At 33.2% G+C, this 19,153-nt stretch overlaps 2 protein-coding genes across 2 annotated transcripts; both read left to right on the forward strand.

Moving 5' to 3' along the window:
* Positions 1-2,977: 2,977 nt before the first annotated feature.
* LOC108324959 (benzyl alcohol O-benzoyltransferase) lies at positions 2,978-4,785 on the forward strand. The gene is made up of 2 exons (XM_017557920.2): positions 2,978-3,479; positions 3,702-4,785. The coding sequence occupies exons 1-2, from the start codon at positions 3,042-3,044 to the stop codon at positions 4,650-4,652; spliced, it is 1,389 nt and encodes a 462-aa protein (XP_017413409.1). The 5' UTR covers positions 2,978-3,041; the 3' UTR covers positions 4,653-4,785.
* Positions 4,786-7,781: 2,996 nt separating this feature from the next.
* On the forward strand, positions 7,782-18,469 carry LOC108326068 (uncharacterized). The gene is made up of 7 exons (XM_017559326.2): positions 7,782-8,588; positions 9,287-9,595; positions 10,706-10,989; positions 13,531-14,562; positions 15,403-15,571; positions 16,403-16,560; positions 17,973-18,469. Exons 1-7 carry the CDS (start codon positions 7,949-7,951, stop codon positions 18,213-18,215), a joined length of 2,835 nt encoding a protein of 944 aa, XP_017414815.1. The 5' UTR covers positions 7,782-7,948; the 3' UTR covers positions 18,216-18,469.
* The last annotated feature ends 684 nt before the right edge of the window (positions 18,470-19,153 follow it).

Genomic DNA, 19,153 nt, shown 5'->3' on the forward strand with positions numbered 1-19,153 from the left:
TCATATATTAATCAACGTGGAAAATTTGCTTGATGGAGTTAAATCATTTTTTTAATATTATAGCATTTATTCTAAATTTCAGGAACTAAAAGTAAAAAACTTGCGATGGTAATAATTTGTTGATATTAGAGGGAATCAATGATAATATTAACTTATTTAATAAAAAAACTTTTGACAAAATTTCTTCATATTATTTTTTATGGTTTTTATTCTTAGCTGTGTGTAAGTGTAATATTCTTTTTATAGGTTGTTGTTTAGTATGATAAATTATTAACCTAGTGCTTATTATTTTGTCATATGAGGTGACTCACTTCCTACCAAGTCAAGTCGTTTCAAAAGTCACTATTAAAGTTGCATTGCATTATTTCCTTAAACCAAATAATAAAGATCTGATTACAACAACCAAGAATTTGTCCAATATATAAAAAAAATAGATGGTAATTTAGTTTCTGAAATAAAATAATTCTTATTTACTTTTTAAATAATTAGAAGTTATTATAACAAGAATTATGTACTTATTACAAAAGACTTAATATTAAACACGAAGAAATTGGTCAAAAGTAGGAATTAAGATATTCTGCAGTCCAAACTGACTGCGCAAATCTTATCCTCTAAAACATTTTGTTTTATTATATTCAAGCACCAAGACTTCTTTTAAAATCTGCACTTTTTTTGGTGAGGAAAAATTAAGCACAGAGAAAAGAAAATAACAATATTTCCCAGCTTAAATTAATTAATCTTTCATGGAACTTCATTGGATAATATCAACACGTTGATTGAATAAGTTTTTTAATAAATTATTTATAAATAAGTCTTTACATCCGTCAGTAAGACTTAACTATCAAAATAGAATTTTGTTAAGATTCTTAATATAAAAGAACTTACAAAAGATATATAATTTGACAAAAAAAAATTGTTAAGACTCTATAAAAAATATTTCTTAAGAACTTATGAATCCTGACCTTTGTCTTCCATGATGAATTGTGTACGTAAAAGTATATATTAAGTATTTTTATTATAATTTTTTAAAATTACTTTTTATTTTACATTTTGTAGTTTTGTTATATCATTTTCAAAATATGCAGATTCACTTCTATAATATAAAACTAAGTTACACATTATGATGTTTACACAAGGATAAGATCATTTCATCAATGAATGGATTATTCTTACTCTTCGATATATATCCATTATTTTTCTATATTTTCCTATCACCTAATAGTACAATTGTAGTAACAAAGAATATCAAGAAATTTTAAAAAACTTACTTTTATATTTTTAGTTTTATTTAATTAGGTTTCAAATAAATTTTACTATTAGTACATTTATTTTAAAATTTGTGTTTTTACTTTAGAAATATTGTTTATATACGAGAAAAGTTTTTTAAATCGAAGAAATTGGATGTCACATAAAATCTCTTCTGTAATAATTTCTTTCAAAATTTAGTTTCTTCATGCAAAAGAACTCATTAATACCGGTCCAGAAACACTTTTTTTTTAATTATATAAGATTAATTTAAAACATTTCATACGAAAACGCTAATTAAAAGTATAACTGTATTTTCCTTACACTAAAAAATACATCGTCTACTTTATATTTCTATTATTAAATATTATAATTTTTGTGGAGCTCTTTCCATTTTATTTTTTAAATAGTAACCTTATATTTTTGTCAAAATATTCCTGATATTTATGATCAAAATTTAAAATAAAAAACAATAAATTGAACAAGTTTAAAATTAGATGCCCGTTTTATTGAATCAATCAACAGATTCAACGAATGAAATTGAAATAATTGAATTAGTTTAACATTTTCATCGTATCAAATCGAACTTAAACCGAATTAATTAATTAATTACATTTCACTTTTGAAACATACAATTAGTCATAATGTCGCAAATTAGTTATAGATAGATTATGAAGGAAAGTGGTTTTAGAAAAATAAATATTTTTGACACACCTAAATTTTTTATATTAATTTATTATTATCATTTCTTACTTTTTACTTTCTTTTAAAAAAAAATACAAAAATTTATACTTTTGTAACTAATGTAAAAGTGGATGATGATATCATTGGTAATAGTAAAGAATGTTGGATTTTTATGGAAAAGTTGGCTGTTTGCAATGAATGGATGGAAATCAAGTGAATCAAATTCACTTTCTACGAGTTACTCAAAGATGTTTGGTTTCCAACTAGATATTTTCTCCATGCCTGCCATATGCGTTTGTCGACTACTTAAAATAGAAAAGAAAGAAAGTATATAATAATTACTATTCTAATTAAAAATTAGTTAAATATCAAATCTATTTTTTTTTGTTAAAAAATTATATTTATAAAATATTTAAATTTTAATATTTTTCATTTATATTTAACTTATTTTATCACCAAGCGACTGTATATGATATTTATTTTGTATTATTGTTACTTATAAAAAATAAAAAATATTTTTTTCTTTATTATATCTCTTTATTGTAATTATTTTTCCTTTGAAGTAAAAAATCTTTATAATAGAAAGTTAAACGTAACATTATAAATTTAGACAGTTAAACAAAGAAAAATTTGAAATTTTAATGATTTTTATCAAAAGTTCAATTAAAATATAAAAAAATTAGGTATCTATTACATAATAAAAAAGATTTAATTATATACCTATTACATAATAAAATTTACTTAATTATAAATCAATTGAAAAATATACTTAATTAATAATAAATGACTACCTTTACCTCCACTAATAACAAAATCAAACAATATAATCAAGAAAAGAATTATGAGTTTAAAATAAAATAAAGAGAGAAAAATAATGATTGTAAAATAAAATAGATTAATGTTAAAGTTTGAAATATACTTTTGATACAAATAATTTGACAGAGACGTCTCCACAAAATTATGAAAACGGTAAAACAGTAAAAGAGTGGAGACAGAGCAAGAATGTGGGATGTGGGGGCATTATTTCAATTATATATACAAGTGCTGTGGGATGCATCTCCTCCACATCAGTGTTCATTCTCTTTCCCTTTTCTTCCTTCTCCTTTAGGATAATGGACAAATCTCTGGTGTTTAAGGTGCAGAGGCGGGAGCCAGAGCTGATAGCTCCGGCGAAGGCCACTCCTCGCGAAGTGAAGCTACTCTCAGACATAGATGACCAAGACGGGTTAAGGTTTCAGATTCCAGTGATACAGTTCTATCGATATGATCCAGCGCTGGCAGGGAGAGACCCTGTTGGGGTTATCAGAGAGGCTTTGGCCAAAACGCTTGTGTTTTACTATCCCTTTGCAGGTAGGCTGAGGGAAGGAGCCGGTCGGAAACTCATGGTGGACTGCACAGGGGAGGGTGTTTTATTCATTGAAGCTGATGCAGATGTCACACTCGCTCAATTTGGTCACACTCTTCAACCTCCTTTCCCCTGCTGGGAGAATCTTCTTTACGATGTTCCTTCCTCCCAAGGAGTTCTTCACACTCCCCTTCTCCTCATCCAGGTATATTCAATCATTCATTCATTCACACTTCAACCATCTTTCTTCGTAAAGGAAAACGTCACTTTAGAGTATATCAGTGGTATTACTGCCAATAGCATAATGGAAAAGCAGAGCACACTAATAATAGTTGAGCAACAAGAGGTTAAAAAATTGAAAAAATATGATGATAAGATTTTGCATGGTGAAAACACGTGAGTTGACAAAGCAGACGGGTGCGTGCAGGTAACGCGCCTGAAGTGCGGCGGTTTCATATTCGCGCTCCGTCTGAACCACACCATGAGTGACGCAGCGGGGCTGGTCCAGTTCATGAACGCCGTGGGAGAGATAGCGCGCGGGAGGCAGGAGCCATCGGTCCCACCTGTGTGGCGCAGAGAACTTCTGAACGCGCGGGACCCACCGCGAGTGACGTGCATCCACCGTGAGTACGACGTCGTCCCCGACACGAAAGGCACGATCATCCCCGTGGACGACATGGCCCACCGCTCCTTCTTCTTCGGCCGCAGCGAACTTTCGGCCATCCGGCGCCTCCTCCCCCCTCACCAGAACCAGTGCTCCAGCTTCGATGTCCTGACCGCGTGCCTATGGAGGTGCCGCACCCTGGCCCTGCAACCTGACAGCGACGAGGAGGTCCGCATTATATGCATCGTGAACGCGCGCTCCAAATTCAACCCTCCTCTGCCAGAAGGTTACTACGGCAACGTTTTTGCTTTCTCCGTGGCGGTTACGACTGCGGGAAAGTTATGCGAGAATCCGTTGGGGTATGCTTTGGAGTTGGTGAGGAAGGCGAAGGCGGATGTGAGCGAGGAGTACATGCAGTCGTTGGCAGATCTGATGGTTACAAGAGGACGGCCTCACTTCACGGTGGTGAGGTCGTATCTGGTGTCGGATGTGAGACGAGCAGGGTTCGAAGACGTTGACTTTGGGTGGGGTAAAGCTGTGTATGGAGGACCCGCGAAGGGCGGTGTTGGAGCCATTCCTGGTGTGGCTAGCTTTTACATACCCTTCAGAAATGATAAGGGAGAAGAAGGTTTGGTTATGCCAGTTTGCTTACCCTCTGAAGCCATGCAGAGGTTTGAGAAGGAGTTGGACTCTGTGCTCAACAATCGCCTTCCACCAACTATTAATACTATTTCTTCTTCAAATTCCAGGCAGCTCCTTCTTTCTTCCTTGTAGTCTAAATTACCAATCCAGGAACGAATTCCACCTTCTTCTCACTCTCTCACAAACCCATCACTACACTACTTTCTACCGCCACTAAATCAAGTACTATTTCTCTCTTTAAATGTTATTACTTTTTAATCCTTTATCTTTTGTACCCTTGTCTCTATTGAAAGTAAAGTTTGAGTTGAGAAAACGTTGCTGATAACATAATACATAGATCAGTATATACTATTTCACAAATTCCCACAAGTATCTAAATTATGTAATAAAGACATTGAAATATAGTTAGACGTCCAAAATTATAGTTATTTTTTACTGTATGAACGCCGTCGTGACGAAATGTATGAATATTAACAAGATTAAATGTTAAAAATAATTAGGTTAATTCTAACCCAAGTTATATAGATCGTAATTGAATTAATTTTAATTAAAAGTTCATCACTATTAATATATGTTTAATATTAAAGTAGTTTGTTACTTTTACTATCATTTATTATAGAATTATTCTCATAAACACTAATTTGAGTATTAGAGTGTTTTTTTCGAGTTACACTCTAGCGTACCCAAAGTTGTAAAGACACTTAAAGAATTATATTGGGATTTAAAAGTAAAGAGACATCTAATATTAAAAGACTTAATCTCGACTCCACAAACCCAACCATGTTTATTACTTTAATTTTAAATAATTTTATAATTAGTAATTAAATAAATAAAACTTATTCTAAAGAACTTGTGATTAAATTTTAAATAAAAGTTGTCTAAAATTTTAGTCTAATTTGTGACACATGACCTCACATCAATTTAAATTTAAAGTTTAGAAAATAAAAAATATTTTTCAAATGTAACTCCTAAGTATAAGAAATATAAAATTTATGCCAAAATTAAGTGACATTTTATAAAGATATAATAAAGCTTAGGACCAATGTATCATTGTATAAGATTTCAAAACACACAAAGTTATATATTAGAATGGATTTTTTTAACTACGTAGATTTACAAAGAAAATTTTCATAAAAAAGACTTCATATCCGCTCTATTATTAAGAATTAGAAATAAGTATAATGAATAGTTTTGTTTTTTTTTTACAAACGGTTTTGGACTTTTCCTGAAATTAAGACAAGTGAATTTGTAGGCATTTTCATGAGGCCTCCATACTAAAAAAGAATATATTTTTACCAAGTATATTGTCTTGTGTTGCACTTATGTGGTGTAACTTAACATATTCTTCCTTTGACTTATTATAGACTATGAGCGAAGAGAATGCTTGGATGTATGAGCATTGTTGTATATATCTCTATTTGATATTGTGATACAATATTGTAGAAAATTGTGAAATATATGTATGTTTAGGTATTGTCAAGTATTGATTTTCGACAAAAATAAAAATAAAAATCTGTCAATAATATTACATGTTAAAGTTCTCATTGATAGAAAAACTTGATATTATAATATAAATAATAGATGGTAAATAAATTAAACTTACTAGTCTTTTGTTTAAATAGTTTGAGAAGATTTCATATGTAAAGTAACCATATAATAATAGTTGATTGATATAATTAATGTCAATTATACCTACATTAAATGTTAGTTCCTACAACATGTTTAATTATTTTACTATATATTGTTCAATAAATATGTACTCGTTGGTTGATAATCAAAGTAAATTAAATTTGTTTTCTTTCCTTCATTAATGTATTGATGTATGTTTCTACTCTTTTTATACCCATGAGATGAATAAGTTGAGGCTCTTAGTTTCCCCTAATCTAAACACATACCATAATAAATTATCAATAATGTATATATAATAAATAACAAATATAATCGATACAATTTCCAACAGACATATGTACTATGTTTAGTTTTATTTACAAAATTATTTCTTTTACTGCACTTTTTTTACTACATTAATTTTTGAACCGTGGTTAATTTAGGTCGTTAAAGAATAATTTTACATTAATAATTAGAGGTAAATTATATGATAGAATTATAAAAAAAATCAATTTATTACTAAGGTAAATTAAATAATAGAAACATACACGAATAAATAGGAAAATAAAAAAAATTAATACAAATAATATGAATTTATTAAAATCAATATAATAAAATGCATAGTTTCACCCCATATATATACACACATATTTTACAATCCATAAATAATTAAAAAAAATCTTGTGAAATTCATAATTGTTAAAAGAATTTAAGAAACAAAAAACTTATTTCTTGAAAAACTTAAGTAACTTTAAGACCTATACAAACGTTCATTTCCGACGATACTTTTTATTAATTGTCTAAAATAAGAGATCACAAGTAAGAACACCAACTATTAACTAATGCCAGCAATGAATATTGAATGATTGGAAACACGAAAAATGGGCTCAAATACAAAAAAGGATTAAATATGTTTTTAGTCTCTATGAAAGACAATCAACAGAACAATGCAATAGAAGCGGATTATATAAAAGACCGAACAGTGTTGGGCAAAGACCGAACGATGTTGGGCAAAGACCAAACGGTTATGATGACGGGTGGAGTGCAATATATGAAAGACCGAACGGTATTGGGAAAAGACCAAACAGTTATGGACAAAGACCACCAGGCCGACCGACCACCAAACCGAGTGGTCGACCATCCACCAGGCCGATCGACCACCACACCTTTACTATCATATCAATTAAAAGTAGTTAGGTGGCATGACACGTGGACTGGCCGTTAGCCACGTCAAACAAAAGTTAACGCCATCCAAAATTAAGGACTGTTATACCCAAAATCGCGTGATATTTAATGGAATAAAATCATATTTAATCCTTTAAAAAAAGAGGTGTCAGATAAAAAAAAACGAGTGAAGGAAGAAATTGTGCATAAGGCACAACAATACTGAGTTTAGAAATAAAGAAAATAGAAATAGTGACCGTTTGTGAATATTAGATACAGCTTAATAATTTATTATTATGGAAATAAAAAAGCTTTGGGTTGGGAAGGGAACACGTGAGCAGGAAGTAGAAGGGTTAAAGGGTGCCACGTGAGGCCACAAAATCGTAGGAGCCAATGAAAGAAGGAGCTGGGATCTTGAGTTTGCCCTTCTCTTACTTTTCCTTTTCACTCGTGTCACATAACTAAACAAAGAGAAAAGAAAAAAGAAAAAAAAAATAAAGCCACTTTCCTTCCACGCCTCAAATGCAGTTCGCGGTTCAAATTCTCCACCATGGCATCTTCTTATTCTCGCTGCTTCTCCAAGAAAAATCTATGCTTTACAGTACTAATTCCTGAATGAGTTAAGTTAGTAATACCATGGTTCTTGAATTGCAGTAATGGAAATTGCGCTCACTTGCTTCTTCTGTGGCAGAGTCCCACCCACGCTCAAATTGGGGCCTGCTGCAACTGCAACTCCAACTCACCACTTCCCTTGTAACAATGCCTCCACCCACCTGCTTTCTTCCTTCCCCCCTTCGTTTCGACTCTATCGCCTAATTCCGAACGCTACTAACAGCACCCAACCCAAGGTTTCCACCAACTCTAAAACCAGAAGAAGGAGAAGAAGAAGTTGCGAGACTCAGGTGGTGGTGGAGGAGGCTGCTGCTGTCCATCACAACGGAGACCCAATTGGGAAGAAGGATCTCGGGAAGAGTGTTATGAGATGGATTCGCGACAGCATGAGGGCCATGTCGTCTGATTTAGCTGCGGCGGAGATGCTGGGAGAGATGGAGTTGTGGGAGCGCATGGGACCGGGTCTCCCTTTTATTATGCAGGCACAGCCCTATCTCAATGCGGTTCCTATGCCCATTGGCCTTGAAGGTGTTTGCTTGAAGGCCTGCACGCACTACCCCACTCTGTTCGACCATTTTCAGAGGGAGCTTCGCGCTGTTCTCCAAGACCTGCAGAACGACAACTCCATTCAGGACTGGCGGGACACCAAGTCTTGGAAACTGCTTAAGCAGCTCGCCAATTCAGGTTTCTCTTTATTTCTCCTGACCTAAACACTTACTAATCTAAATTAATTTACTATATTATGCATTCGGTGCTCCCACTGCCTGAGCCAACTGTGTTGAGAAAATCAATTCAAATTTCTAATGTGAATTCAAGATGTAATAAGTTGACAAGTGAAAAGTTGCAACTGTTGCTACAATTTATGAAGGGGTGACTCTTGGAATTTTGAGAAACAATTACTTGTTGCTTATTCAGAGTCTCTTTAAGTCATTCACTACTCTGTAAACAGAGGTTATTGGGATGAGAATAACCTTCAACCTGAAGAATGGGTTACTCTGTCTGAGAGCGGTCGTGTAGTGGAGAGAATTCTTTCGTCGAGAAAACTTGTAATCTTACGACATAAAAAATATGAGATACGGTCCCCATGGACAAAGTTTCAGGATCGAGCCTCGTTGATTAAAAAAAAAAGTGGTTAGGAGGGGAAGTCCTACTAAAGATGGTCAGTCAAGTTTCCCAACAGAGATGAGTCATCGGTAAAGTTGGTGAATATTCTATACCAATTACTTGATTACAAAATGTGTTAAGATGAAGCTTTGTATTTTCTATTTGTGGTGTCTTTGTGTGTATCTCATATCTTTGATCCGTGTTCAATGGGAGGGGATTTTTCTATCAGTTTCTTTTAACTCAAGAAATGGTCTTAGTGTCTAATGGTTCATTTACAGCTCAGCATAGAGCAGTTGTGAGAAAGATAGAACAACCCAAGAGTGTCCAAGGCGTTTTAGGAATGGACTTGGAAAAGGTCAAAGCAATACAGCACAGGATTGATGAATTCACCAATCGCATGTCAGAACTACTCAGTGTCGAAAGGGATGCTGAATTGGAGTTTACTCAGGAGGAATTGGATGCCGTTCCTAAACCAGATGATGTTTCTGATTCTTCAAAACCTCTTGATTTCTTGGTTAGTCATAGCCAGCCTCAACAAGAACACTGCGATACCATTTGTAATTTAAATGCCATCAGTACCTCTACAGGTCTTCTCCTTTTGCTCTTTTCTTTTCACTTATTCAGACAAATCATGATCTTGCATTGACCTTCCTTCTAAAATTTAGTCTTTCCTTTATGTGTTTGTGTGCTATATAACAAGTTGAACTATTCACACGCTAATGAGTTATATGATCTAATGTAGTAAACTACAGGAAATTCATTAATATTTTAGATGTGGACTATATAAAACATCTTGGTGAAACATACTCGCAGTCTGTTTTCCAATCAATTCAGTTATTGAGATATATCTCCATTTTCTTTTGTTCATTTTGAGGAAGCCTCATAAATGTACTGCATCTACTCAAGAGTCAGATATTTGTTGATTTTATTGATGTTTATGCTTATTGTACCCAATTGTTTTTAATGGAAAATCAGTCTAAGCCGTTTCTCTCTTTCAAATGTTTTTGTCATGAAATAAAGACTCAATTCGGTTTTCCAATTTGTTCTTTGCAAAGTGATCATGCTTGCCAACATTTGTCTTAGTTCTTTAAAACATTTAGAGATTATCCTGAAATTCTTCTCCAATCATTATGTGATCATGCCTGTAAGCAAACCAGGGTGGCCAAATGCAGAATGTTGATATGTTTACTAAATCACTTGAGCATGCTTTATTTACTGCATCTAATATTGGGTGAAAGTATATATTACTGAGGTTAGAAAGTAGATACACGTGGAAGGTAGAATGATAAACACCCAAACACTTAGGAAACCCAACCTCAAAAGCTAGCTATTAAGGAGATAGAATCAAACACTTAAATACTCTGCCAAACATCCCATACTTGATTTGGGACTTAGGTACTCCATACTCAAATCCCAATCCCAATCATAGATTTAGACCTAGATGAACCTTTACTCATCTTGGTTTAGAATGTAAATCATAAGTATGTGTGGTCTTTTCAATCACTTGGATGTCTATACTCTAAGTTAAAAACCCAAAGAAAATCAATAAGCTATATTTAAATGTCTAAATGATGCATAAGCATTTCGTCTTAACTGATGGGGTGCATGCATAGGATGCTAGTTATATCAATTTAGTCTTTGTAACTTGTACTTAAATCCAGTCTGCCTGCTATGGTCATAATTCATTTTGTAAACAGGACTGGGGGGAATGCATCTGGTTTTATTCAAGGTTGAAGGGAACCACCGGTTACCACCTACTGCTCTTTCACCCGGAGACATGGTTTGTGTAAGAACATACGACAGCAGGGGTGCAATTACAACTTCTTGCATACAAGGATTTGTGAACAGTTTTGGAGATGATGGCTATAGTATTACAGTTGCTTTAGAGTCACGCCATGGTGACCCTACGTTCTCTAAACTATTTGGGAAGAATGTGCGCATTGACCGTATTCAAGGACTGGCTGATACACTTACCTACGAGGTATTGCAATCTATTTTTTGATTTCTTGGATGAGTGTTGTTAACAACACACTCTCTCTTTCTAACACATTCTCTAATGTTAGTTAAAATTTACTGAAAAGTACAAAATCATGGGATGAGAGGGACTCATTATTTATTTTCCAATAATAGTTTGTCTTCAAAAGAGCATGTTGCTAGCATTTTTTATTGTGTTTACCCAAAAATTTTGTGGCTCTGAGAAACATTTGTGAAAAAATTGCGAAAGGGTGCAATGATTTCTATGAAATCTGAAGCTAAGAAATTTTGAGTAGAGATCCAAATCAAGGTGTAATGAGTGTCTACTATTTGTGTTTAGTCAAGTACAATAAAATAAAATCATCGATATCTAAAGACAAAAAAAATATGGTCAACTATTAATTAGTTAATTCAACTATTTTTATTAGGAAGGTGAACAAATCCAATAATTAGGAACATATTTACTATATAAACTGTCAATATGCATCTTCCTTTTCGTAATCCTAGTCCACAACTTCTTTACTACTAGAAAGTTGATGTTAAATCTTGACAGTTGACAATATAGAAAGATTATCACCCCTGACCACTTTTATCATAATGACTTTGCTCTCTTATATGCTTGGTAGAGCTGTCAAAATGAGCTATTCGACTCGGCCCACCACAGGTTGGCTACTTAGTGAATCAATCCAACCCGGCTCACTTATTAGTGAGCTCAAGAAATTTGAACCCAGTCTGACCCACGGTTGGTGGGTTAAACAAGTTACTCACTTAACATTGTTTTTAATATGTAACTAAAATAAAAAAGTCCAAATCTTTTCTAAAATTTTGTTTATTCTCATTTTTTATGATAAATAAATCATTCATCCCAAAATTTGTCATGGGCGTGGGCCTCTCTCCCCCAAAATTAAAAAAAGAAAAATTGCTTGTGTTTTGGGCTGGATTTTTAAGTTAGAGCAAAGTGGATTTTCTTTTATGTTTGAGTTGATGAGTTAACCTCGTTCACGACGAGTTCAACCCGGATGAGCTGGGTTCTTAGTGGATTGAGTCCATTTTTGGTCCAAACTGGAATTTGCCAATTTTTTTAACCTAACCCGGCTCGAATATGTGGTGGGTCGGGTTGGCTCACGGGTTTTAATCCATTTTGACAAATCTGCTGCTTGGCTAGCTGTGGAAGTTAGTTGGTTCAAAATTTCTTATTTATATTATGTAGGTATTCCCCAAGGTTATGAAAAAAGAAACATGTATGTCTCGTTGTATTTAAGAAATTCTATGATCTACTTAATTTAAATCTTTGATTTATTATAGCTGTCTTCTCTGCCTTGCCAAGGTGCTCTAGGGGTTAAGGAATTGCTGATGTTATGTATGAATAATATTTATATATTCTGCTCTAATGATTATATGTTGATCACTCATCATACATTAGCATCTATTGAACTGTGATAGAAACAATAAGGATTGAACGGAAAAATTGTAGTGGACTTAGTGTTGTCATATTTCTGTTAATAATTGGGAAGCGTGATTTGGTGATAAGATGCAAAACGACAGTGTATGTAGTCTTAAGCCATGATTAAAAAGTGTGCATTTCTTTTTCTGAAGAATAGTCATTCATTACTTTAAAGTTTTAAGTTGCTCATCAACTGCATTTGATCCGGAAACATATATACTTTTAGTCATGAAATAATATGTAAATGATGCTGTTCGTTACTTACTATCCTTCAGTTACTTCTGTTAGAAGAGTGCATGAAAAAATCTTGATGTCTTGGAGTAATTTGAAATATCTTAGATTATCTCTTGAGATTAGTTTTCATATTTGCTTATATTTTCATCATTTATTTCCCCATTTAATCCAGATTATGAGTCTAGTATTAATATAGATGAGTCTCAATGTTAAATGTTGTGTGACATTATGCCATATAAAATCAATATTGATTTCAGAATATTCTATTTCTTTTCTCTCCTTGTCTTCCCTCAACACCTAAAGTTCTATAATTTCAACAACTTTATTTTATAGTGGATAGTTTGTTGGTGGCATTGCTGTCTTATTTCTTTTTATTTGTTTTGCATGACCCTAGTCTGTTAATAAAGCATAGGTCAGCACCTTATTTTTTAACTTTTGCTATATTTCCTTTGCCTTCGAGGGTGAAAAATAGTACTAATTGTCCTTAGTGAACTTATTTCTTCAGTGCTCTTGTGGTCTATGAAAGTGAATAACTTAACTATTATATGTTGATAAAGTGAATACGTAGTAATAAATTCAATTACCATTTTGAGTTGTGTGGTAAAACATGTCGTGTGGTTACAACATTCTGCCACTTGCTATGGAAAGGTCAGGCATTGTGAAATTTTTAAACGTGTTAACTACCCAGCACCTACTTATTCTGCCAAAAAGAAATTTTACATTCTGGTGATCTCAGCTTTGTACAAACTAATATAATTAAGATAATTCACAGTGATGGTTCTGGTTTTTAATTTCATTACAATTGTAGTGCTTAATTCACTTAATTTATGTGTAAATACACATAATTTATAAAGCTTTTGACTTTATCAGCGGAACTGTGAAGCTCTAATGCTGCTTCAGAAGAATGGTTTGCGTAAGAAGAATCCTTCAATTTCTGTTGTTGCTACTCTGTTTGGAGATGGGGAAGATGTTGCATGGCTAGAGAAGAATAATTTTGCTGACTGGGCAGAAGAAAAATCTTATAGAATTTTAGGAAGTGACAGCTTTGATGATTCTCAAGGGAGAGCAATTGCACTGGGTTTGAATAAAAAGAGGCCTGTGTTAGTTATCCAAGGCCCTCCCGGTACAGGCAAGACTGGTTTGCTCAAGCATCTTATAGCATGTGCTGTTCAGCAAGGTGAACGGGTTCTTGTTACAGCACCTACTAATGCAGCTGTAGATAACATGGTTGAAAAACTTTCTAATGTCAGATTAAATGTTGTGCGGGTTGGAAATCCAGCCCGGATATCAAAAACAGTGGCATCGAAGTCTTTGGAAGAAATTGTAAATGCTAAGCTTGCAAGTTTTCGAGAAGAATATGAGAGAAAGAAGTCAGATTTAAGAAAAGATCTAAGACATTGTTTAAGGGATGATTCACTAGCTGCGGGCATACGGCAACTTCTGAAGCAGCTGGGAAGGTCACTGAAGAAAAAGGAAAAGCAGATAGTAAATGAAGTTCTATCCAGTGCTCAGGTTGTGCTTGCCACTAATACTGGAGCAGCTGACCCTTTGATTCGAAGACTAGATACTTTTGACTTGGTCGTCATAGATGAAGCTGGACAGGCAATTGAACCCTCTTGCTGGATTCCTATATTGCAAGGTAAGCGGTGTATTCTTGCTGGTGATCAATGCCAACTTGCTCCTGTCATACTATCTAGAAAGGCCTTGGAAGGTGGTCTAAGAATATCTCTATTGGAAAGAGCTGCAACTTTACATGAAGGGATTCTCACCACTAGGTTAACTACACAATACCGAATGAATGATGCTATTTCTAGTTGGGCTTCGAAGGAGATGTACGGAGGATTGTTGAAGTCCTCTGAGACTGTATCTTCTCATCTTCTTGTAGACTCTCCTTTCGTCAAGGTAGTATGCCCATCAATGATATCTCCATCTTCATTGAAGTGAAGGTTTTTTTTTTCATATCTTGGTCTTTAATTTCTAGAGATGCTACTCAAAATCTTTCAAGTGATTTTTGAACATTCTACAAAATAAATCTTTCTAGACAGTATCATGTTTTTCTTTGATATTGATACCCTGTCACTGTTGATAAAGGAGCGAAAGAATCTTTGTTGAATAGCAACAAGCTTCAAATTTGATTCAACGTAGTACAGCCTAAAAAGGGAAATACTAGATGTCAATGCTCCTGAGAAATTAAAGACCGTGGACTCTCCTAAATGCGTTACATTACGCTGTTTAACTACCAGATACTTAGATCCAATGCAAGGGTCATAATCATGGTCTTAAATTTAAAACCTTGGTCTTATAAGAAACCCTCACTGGAGCATGCTAATGTGACAAAAAAGGGTCTTAGATAAGACTTTGGATCATAATAATAAAAGATTATTTTTTACTTACGCATAGGTTGTACTTGTATTAAAGTGTAAATAAAAAAGTGTACAGACCTTTTGCATCAGAGTAAAACTTGTCAGATCTTTAAGAGTGATGTGTCATTGTGGAAACCCACATAAATTAAAATAAAACCTTATGATGTGACCCTTGTATTGAAGATGACCTCGATAGACGATATAATGCTACAAATGCTCAAAAGACAACTTTTCATGAAAGAGATTTGTCAAGAATTACTGTATGAATGTAGCAAATGAAATATCAGCTTCTTGTTTGTTGCAATTTTATGGACTGTTTTACTTTTGCCATATTTTGCTTATTAAATGGATGGAAAGTTTGACTTTGCTGTTGTTGCAGCCTACCTGGATAACACAATGCCCACTACTATTGTTAGATACCAGAATGCCATATGGAAGTCTGTCAGTTGGTTGCGAAGAGCATCTAGACCCAGCTGGAACAGGCTCACTTTATAATGAAGGAGAAGCTGAGATAGTTTTGCAGCATGTCTTTTCCTTAATTTATTCTGGTAATGACATTTGACCTAGGTTTAAATTTTGGCAATAGCTTATAATATAAAACATTTCCCCTTGTGAATGTTTTACGATTAACGAAGAAATTGCAAGAACAAAACACAATGATTAAGATTGAAAGATGACAGGCGGGCAATAAATGGTATTTTGGTCACTACCCCGACGCCCAACTACTATAGTGAATGGACCTTTAACATTAGACCAATGTGGTCTATTCCTAAAGGTGTTTTCGTCCATACCTTGGTGCATGAGTCTGTTCTATTCATAGACCAAAATCTACTGTTACAAACAGATAATTAATTCATTCCTTGACATCTTCTAAAATTAACCGTCTTGCCAAGTAGCAGATGTCAAAATTTAGGTTTTCACACTATAATTAAGAATGTATAGAAAGAGTAGAAAAAATAGTGTCAGCGTCTCTCTACTGCTTCCAAACCTCATTAATATTTAAAGCATATTATATTTAATCCAAGAAAAAGGATATTACTGCATTTTATTTTATGCCATCATACTTCGCCATGCACTCAGGCTTTCAAATTTTGAAACCTTATTTTCTGTTTTTCTGACGTAAGATTTTCTTTTTAATTTGAATCTAAAATGTGGCGTTCACCTAACCGCTATGCTATTGTAGTGCAATCCTCCCCTTAATATTTGAGCATAGTATTTTCAATCCAAGGAAAAAGAAAATGATATTACTGCATATCACTTTTTGTTATCATATTTTAGCAAAGTAAGTTGTCTTTCACATTTTTGAAATCTTTTGATTCAACTTATGTCATTTGTGTTTGCTGATGTAAGTTCCGTGTTAATTTGAACCGGAAATGCAGGTGTTAGCCCAGCTGCTATTGCAGTGCAATCTCCCTATGTTGCTCAAGTACAACTTTTGAGGGACAGGCTGGATGAGTTTCCAGAAGCCGCAGGCACAGAGGTTGCAACCATTGACAGTTTTCAAGGTCGGGAAGCTGATGCGGTAATTTTATCGATGGTATGATCCAAATCCAATTTTTAATCCATCATTTCAACAATGTTTTGGTTAACAAATAAAAATAAGTTATTACTTAATGAAAAATCAAAAGAAAATTTCCCCTTCCCTCTCTTAAGGTCTTCTTAAATGACAATTATATCCTTTCTAGTTTTAAAAGAAAAATCATTCCCTATACAATACCACATTTGTTTCTTTTTAAGTATCATGTAAGTTTTTTGTTCACATACCAAGAAATACAACAAATTTTTTCCTAAAATAATTATGAAGTTCTTAATTTAGCCTTTTCATTTATATTATACAATAAATGCAATTGAGTTGTTTTTCATTTCCACTCTTATGATAAGTATGTAAATTAATTAAAAGTTTGATGGAAAGTAAGGATATAATTAAGGAAAATTAATTAATCTTGAACTTAAAACACACACAATCCGGCACTTGGAAAAAATGGAGTAATAAAGGAGTATATGTGTCACTTTATTAAAATCACATTACAGAGTAAATGCCTATCTAAGGGAAAAAACTTACATACAGTACCTACAGCACTGTTGGGGCTATTCTTCAATCATATTCTGAGGTTTACTCTGGCAATATGTAATGCATTTGATAAAAAAACATATTACCAAGGTGAAACTTTAAATATAATTGAGGAGCACTTGTACAAATTAAAGGGGTTGTGAGTATCATTTAAAGACTTTAAGAGGTAGTGCAATTTTCCCAAAAATAAATGTTTGGAAAGTGTCAATAAACATGTGAAAGTTAAATTATGATCACAATACACCATTTAGAGTAGGATGAAGCCAGTTAAATGAAGTTCCTTACATCCTATTCCTATTGAAGATTTCATCATATAACCTCTTTTCAATAACTGAAGTTTGGTCATCTTAGTTTATTTTAGTCATTACATTAAAAGAATGGTTTTTATTTCTCTTGTGCTTCCTTATGCAAGAGGTTTTTGGGTTTGAGACCCAATAGAATTTTTTTATTTTTACTTTTATTAAAAGATAGTGATAACAAGGATCAAACATTTTTAATCACTTGGTCCATAGAACCTTGATTCTGTCATTAACCACCATCCTATGAAGGCTTTATGTAAACTCACTCCTTAAACGTTGATACTGTCACTGTATTCATTCCATAATGTCCTAATCTAATCACTATCTCGTTTAACTTGTTCATAAATAACTTCTACATATGATGTTATGTAAAGTTATTCTTTAATGTTTGTTGACACACACGATTAGTTGCTACTACCAGTTTACTATTGAACCTTCAAATCCTGAGATACGTGATCCATGTAAGAGATTCTAAATTTGAAAAACAATTTGATTATGGTCTTCCACATGAACTGACATATTTGTACTTGTTTTCCCCCGTTAATAATAATAATAATAATAATAATAATAATAAAATAGGTTCGATCAAACACATTGGGAGCTGTTGGATTCCTCGGGGATAGCAGAAGAATCAACGTTGCCATCACAAGAGCACGCAAACATGTGGCTTTGGTCTGTGACAGCTCGACTATATGCCACAATACCTTCTTAGCAAGACTTCTTCGTCATATTAGACACTTTGGTAGAGTGAAGCATGCAGAACCAGGTAGTTTTGGAGGATACGGGCTTGGGATGAATCCAATATTACCTTCCATTAATTAGTGTGCAATAGTAGCATGAAACACATTTAAAAATGACCTATCAATTGCTCTATGGGCATTTAATGTTGGACGGGAGGTAGGGGTGAATAGTTTTTTTTCTTTCTTTTTTTCTTTCGTGTCGTCAAAACTTGTATAGCTGTATAGCAATTCATAAATTCAACATTGTGTAACATATAAAGTACCGCACGAGCATGACAATTGGGAACAACTGAAACCCTGAAAATTGGAATGACATTTATAGCATGATTGATTTCACATTACAGACCTTGCTTTTCATATTGGGTGTAATTTAAAAAACTGATTGTTTTAGATTTTGTGATCTTTTACTCTGAACGTGTTTACAGGATTTGATCGATTCTAACGAACACAAAAACATGAATATGATGAAATCAATAATATAAAGTTAACCAATTAAATTAATGTAAATTATATAGTTATTTGATTTGTTTTATTTCAAATCCAAACTAAAATAATTAGGTTAGACATACAACATAGGATGATCTTCACGTTTTTCTAAATTTTAATTTGGTCATTGTATATAAAAGATAACTAAATTTTATATATGTTGTATGGATTTTGTACTTATAAGTTGAGGGGTAAGGTATTAAGATTAGCTTTGTAGAACAAGTCGTTAAGAATATCATTGTCTTAGACCTAACGATGCCAAACTATTTAACATTGTCTTAGACCGATTCAGTTCCTAAGGTGAACACTACTTTTATTTTATTTTTTAATCTAAACAAATATTCAATCCATATTCAATCTAAATTCAATTAATTGAATTAAAATTTTCAATTTAAAAATAGAAACTTTAATTTAAAATTTTCAATTTAAAAATAGAAACTTTAACGATCCATTTTAAATTAAAGTGGATTGAACTAATACGAATTTGAATATTTTTTTTCATACCCCTCTTTAGCAAGGGATTGTGCTCTAATT

This window comes from Vigna angularis, chromosome 3 (genome assembly GCF_016808095.1).
Source record: "Vigna angularis cultivar LongXiaoDou No.4 chromosome 3, ASM1680809v1, whole genome shotgun sequence".
Lineage (NCBI taxonomy): Eukaryota > Viridiplantae > Streptophyta > Magnoliopsida > Fabales > Fabaceae > Vigna > Vigna angularis.

Excerpts from the sequence above, each read along its gene's own strand:
- LOC108324959 (XM_017557920.2), top strand. The coding sequence starts at position 3,042 with ATGGACAAATCTCTGGTGTTTAAGGTGCAGAGGCGGGAGCCAGAGCTG. Across the intron at positions 3,480-3,701 it reads CTCCCCTTCTCCTCATCCAG|GTAACGCGCCTGAAGTGCGG; the intron begins GTATATTCAATC and ends GGGTGCGTGCAG.
- LOC108326068 (XM_017559326.2), top strand. The coding sequence starts at position 7,949 with ATGGAAATTGCGCTCACTTGCTTCTTCTGTGGCAGAGTCCCACCCACG. Across the intron at positions 10,990-13,530 it reads CTGATACACTTACCTACGAG|CGGAACTGTGAAGCTCTAAT; the intron begins GTATTGCAATCT and ends TGACTTTATCAG. Across the intron at positions 15,572-16,402 it reads CTTTTCCTTAATTTATTCTG|GTGTTAGCCCAGCTGCTATT; the intron begins GTAATGACATTT and ends CCGGAAATGCAG.